At 37.5% G+C, this 5,190-nt stretch overlaps 1 protein-coding gene across 1 annotated transcript; it reads left to right on the top strand.

Moving 5' to 3' along the window:
• Nucleotides 1-3,987: 3,987 nt before the first annotated feature.
• LOC117114917 lies at nt 3,988-4,857 on the top strand. The gene has a single exon (XM_033258533.1). It carries the CDS (start codon nt 3,988-3,990, stop codon nt 4,855-4,857), a length of 870 nt encoding a protein of 289 aa, XP_033114424.1.
• The last annotated feature ends 333 nt before the right edge of the window (nt 4,858-5,190 follow it).

Here is a 5,190-nt window from a genome sequence, read left to right as displayed (position 1 = left end):
AAAAATAATTCAAAAAGAACAGACATGGCAACAAAGAAAAATACTGGAAGCCATTTGCGTTAGGAGGAGGTGAAAAAAACATGAACAGAGATGATGATATCAACTCTCCCGAAGTGCCGGAGCCCTCGGGAACATCCAGCTGGTAACGTGGCTGGCACGTCGTCGAAAACCCCCGACAACTCTGAAGACAACTAGCATTCAGCTACTGTAGTTGCATTGCCTTATGAAGATCCAATGACATGGCTTTGAAACGTAGCAAGTAAGTTAGCCTAAAGTTGGATTGGATTGGATTGGATTTATTCGGTGTAAACACCAAGGATAGCCCACGAAAGTCTAGAAGAAGACTTATTTCCAGTGGGGTCCTTCTGGTGGTGATTGGACAGTACACCGGGAGACAATCCCCTACTCTTTTCCGAAGAGTGTACTGTGTTCCTTAACGTGCACATGGACCATAAATGCACACGGGACCAACGGCTTAAACGTCTCATTCGAAAGACGGTGCGCTATTGTAACTTGTATTTCGGCCCTCTAGCTGAAACACAAGGAGAGGCAGCGATGGGAATTGAACCCGGGACCTAGAGATCTCCACGGTTCAGCGCACACACAGTGGCTACCACCAGATTAGCCGAATGAGCTAAGCTGCTCTCGTAAAGTTTTGATTTACTCTAAATTAAATTTCAATATCATCCATAGAGGATGTCTATAAAACGAAAACACTTAGTTATCTTTGGTATTCTTTATGTTATTCCCATGTAGGTGATGAAAGAGGCAATCGTTTTATTGTGACCCTATAGTGTTCGATGAAATACAAAGAGATTCAGACACCATGTAAAGCGGATCATAAATGGGTTTTATTAGTCTAATGTGTGACCACAAGAGGCAGCTTGCTCACACTGGTCCTCCGAGACTCGTCTCTCTCTCTAGTCTCTTCCTATCCAATCGGGCGTCCCACGAGACTCTTTCGCGGGACCATCCCATAATATGTATGCCTTAAAGTTGAAAGGTTACATTATCGTGATTTCGAAATATTTCCAAATAGGTAATTGAGAAAAAAAATGGAGGTCTTCGTTTAAATGACTTGGAGAACAGTCTTCTGTCTTGTAACCTTACCATCTTTTGAGAGACTAGCCTAATATTAGCAGAAAATTATTCTCATAAATGTCTACTCCCACCCATTAAAAAGAAAATGCTGCTATTTCACCTACATCTGTACACTTTTTGCTAGCTAAAACGCACTATAATATGTTAAGGGTGGTGGGAAGAGAAGGGGTGAGGGTCCGAAATTTGACGACCATCACCCCCTATGGGAGTATCAATTAAATAATCATTCTGTGAATCCCAGCCGGCCAAATGCTGCAAGTAGTCATATATAACAAAGTATTCTAAAGCATAATATTAAATACTGCTACGTCTTTAACTATAATTTCAGAAAAACTTTTGCAAGTAAAAGTCAAACTACCTTTTAGATAAAAAAGAACATGCGCCAATAATAATTTGGTTTATTATGTTAAAGCATGTAAAATAGGACTAATAGTAACAAAATAAGGTAAAAATGGATTATACATTACTCGGTGGTGGGTGTAGACATTTCCTATTCGTCATGTATTGACTTATTTTAGTGATTAACATGGTCACTTTATAATATATTTTATTCAATTATATTTATCACGGTACTGTAAACAATGATTTCCTTTAAAACATTTTACTTACTCTCTACCGACTCTTATTGTTTTTCTCAAATTTTTCGAAATATTTTACTGTTTTAACACGTTTAAATACATTTGTGACTGACGATTTTTCTTTTTATGCTTTCATTTTTTTTAATTTTACAATTTTGTATAACTGTTTTTACCACTTTTTGTTTTACTCATTTTAAACAATTCTCTTGTTTTACCTTCAGAACTTTGTTGAACAACGATCTCTTTGTAATGTCAACTGTTACGTGATCTAATAAATCCTTTGTGAATTTTATTTTGAGTATATATATTTTGTATTTATATTATAATGTTGTAAAATTTGCATTTTCGAGATTGAATAAAATTTTCAATGAATTAATATATGATAGTGTGATTTATGAGAAAGCTACAGACAGTGGAATTAATAGAACGCCGATATTAATCATTTTTCAAATGATGAAATCATGATCAATCCAATCATGCCTTTGCAAAATGGTGCAAAGATTAACTTACTTATTACCCCCTCATTGTCTTTATTAATCGAATCAAACATGTTAACTAAATAGTGGGTAGTCGATACCCTCTTTCTACTTGTTGCTGATATCCTGAACGATCTATTTTGCCAAAAATGTTTTAAAAACTCATAAGTAAATAGGAGTCGATAAAAGTAGGCCTCAAATCGTTACCACTATAGCAGATTTAATTTTGGGTAATGGAACAATCGTAGCCGTCTTTCATAGGTCAGGAAACGATCCTTCTTTCAAAAGCGCAGTTAAAGGCACTTAAAGGTGGAGCAATCTCAAAACATGACTGTTTAATTAGCTTCAACGGTACATCATATGGATGCACAGATTACCAATTTTTATTCCGCTTCAACTTGGCCAACAAGGATCGCCGGAGGTTCAAAAGATGGTAAATATGCAGGTAGACTTGTTGTGTCAAGGACAGAGAGTTGACAACAAACATTAGTAAAAATGGACGTCGATTTCTTCCACCGTATCTCGAGGTCCAAGTGTCTTGAAAGCAACTTTGGTTTTAAGATTACAAACTTTCTGGAATCTGCGATGCCATCTCGAATTATTAGTCAAAATGTGTTATTGTGTGATCATAAACTTACTGGTCCCAACCAGGTTGGAAAAATGTAAGTTTACTAGAGTGTAGAACATCAATAGAAGTTTAAAATGATGTTGCTTCAATTAAACTTGTTTCATGTAGCTTAAGACTTGCTGCACGTGTATTGGACGTTCATTAATGCATTTACTACAAGTGGTGGTATGTCAGTTATGTCTTGTGCATTGAGATCAGCATTACACATAATGCAATGTACTCTTTGGCGCCCAATTGCTTTGAAAGCTTGGGTTAAGCAAAATTTGCAATAGAAGTGGTTGCATTTAGTGGCAACACTTTTAACTGACAAAACTTTGTTGCAGATGTTACATTTCTATATTGTTGAAAGGTTGTCATCTGCTAGTTGAAATCCATCACTTAATGCTGTGTAAGATATGCTAGACTCATTGACAAACTGTCCAATTTCATTTCTGTGATGAGGCTGCGCCCTCTATGTTGAAGATGGTTGATTTTGAATAAAGACGGACTAAAGAAAAGATCGTTGGATTTAGCCTACTTTATTTGCTATCAAACTTCATACCACCACTAGACGAACGTAACAAAATTGGGGGGTTCATCCGTGAATCGAAGGTCGGTGAAAAGGTAGATATAACTTCTAGGCCCATAAGGCTGGATAGAATAGTTTTTTGAAGTTTGTGTGACCGAGTTCCGGTTGGTTAGCTAGGCCCGTTCGCGCCGTTCAAGGTTTCAGTTGGTGTGGTTCTTCATTGTTGTTCACTCGGGTGTGACGCTTGCGACAGCGTCAGGTGTGGACTAGTATAGCCCGGTGTAGGGTTTGTGGTTGATTATAGATATCATTTTGTTGTCTTCCCGAGTCAGATTACCTTGTTTTGTGAAAGGTAGGCTAAAATAGAATCATGTCGGAAAGTGAAATAACCGATGAATTCGTGGGTAGTTTATCCATTGAGAAATTACGTACGCTAAGAAAGGATCAGCTTGTACTCATTGCTGAAAAGCTGGGAATTAAAATTACTGCTTCAATGAAAAAAGATGAGTTGATTCATGCGGTTGGTGTTAACCGTGGTTTGATTATTGAAGAGACTGCAGGGAATGCAGCGTCAGGAAGTGAGGGAGTGGGTGAGATTGAACTGGCTAAAATTGAATTAGAGAGAGACCGAATGAAGTTTGAAATGACCAAGTTTTGGAAAGAGGAAAACAACAGTTAGAACTAAAGAAATTAGAGATGGGACAAATTGAAATGGGTAGTTTTTCTGGTCGTTCAAATAGCAGTATTGATTCAGAGATCACTCATAACATTAAATGGGTTCCAAAATCTAATGAAGAGGAGGTTGAATCTTACTTCATGGCGTTCGAGAAAGTGGCGAATAGGCTTAAATGGCCTGCCAAGAATTGGACTGTGTTATTACAGACAGGTTTAATTGGGAAAGCCCAGGAAGTTTTTTCCTCATTGTCGGATGATCTGTGTGAGAGCTATGAAACTGTTAAAAGGGCTATTTTGGAGGCCTATGAATTAGTGCCGGTGGCTTATAGACAAAAATTTCGCAATCTGAAGTATGTAGATAAATCGTTCATGGAATTTGCTAGAAAGAAGCAAGTTTTGTTTGATAGATGGTGTACTTCCGAAGGTGTTAATTGGGATTTTAACCAACTTAGAGAGCTCATACTCGTTGAAGAGTTTAACAATTGTTTGTCTTCAGAGGTGCGTACACACTTGAAAAAATGGAAATTTAATGAGTTGATGAAGGCAGCCACCATGGCTGATAATTTTGTGTTGACACATAAGTCAGTGAATAAGATTTCACATAATGATGATACGTTTCGCGGAGCGAAATTGAACACAGCTAATAGAAATCAGTCTGGTTTTACTACAAGTAGTGGTAAAGGATTTCAAAGGCCCTTGCGAGATATTGTTTGTTATGACTGTAAAAGAAAGGGTCATGTTAAGTCAGATTGTTGGTTGTTGCAGAAAAAGAAAGGTGATGTTAAGCCTTTTCCAAATGCGTTTTTAAGTGTCTTGAACACACATAATGATGTTGTGGATCACACAGTTAAATTTAAATCATCAGATACAGAAATGTCTTTTAGGGAATGATCTCGCGGGAGAAAAGGTAGTTCCAAAGCCTTTGTTGTCAAAACATCCTGTTGAAGACGCGTGCACCGTAGAGTTAGTTGAGGAATTTCCTCATGCGTTTGCTACTTGTGTGGTTACTCGAGCTATGTGTAGGAAGTCTAAAGATGTTGATGTAGAGGATGTAGATTTGAGTGACAGTTTTTTGAGTGATGTGTTTTCAGATGAAGGGATGGGGGATGGTTCCTCACAGATACCCAATGTTATTCAAACCTTGTGTAAGGAAAAAGAGCAATAGCGAGAGTTTGGACCAAATGTTTTTACTAGAGATGCTTTGTTGGTAGAACAAAATAGGGA

This window comes from Anneissia japonica, unplaced genomic scaffold (assembly GCF_011630105.1).
Source record: "Anneissia japonica isolate Jap-2015-1 unplaced genomic scaffold, ASM1163010v1 scaffold586_len169585_cov113, whole genome shotgun sequence".
NCBI lineage: Eukaryota > Metazoa > Echinodermata > Crinoidea > Comatulida > Comatulidae > Anneissia > Anneissia japonica.
Note: the sequence above shows the minus strand (reverse complement) of the source record. Positions and strands in the feature narration are given on the sequence as shown.

Bases quoted from the DNA above. Each gene is read 5' to 3' on its own strand.
- LOC117114917 (XM_033258533.1), top strand. From the start codon at position 3,988: ATGGGACAAATTGAAATGGGTAGTTTTTCTGGTCGTTCAAATAGCAGT.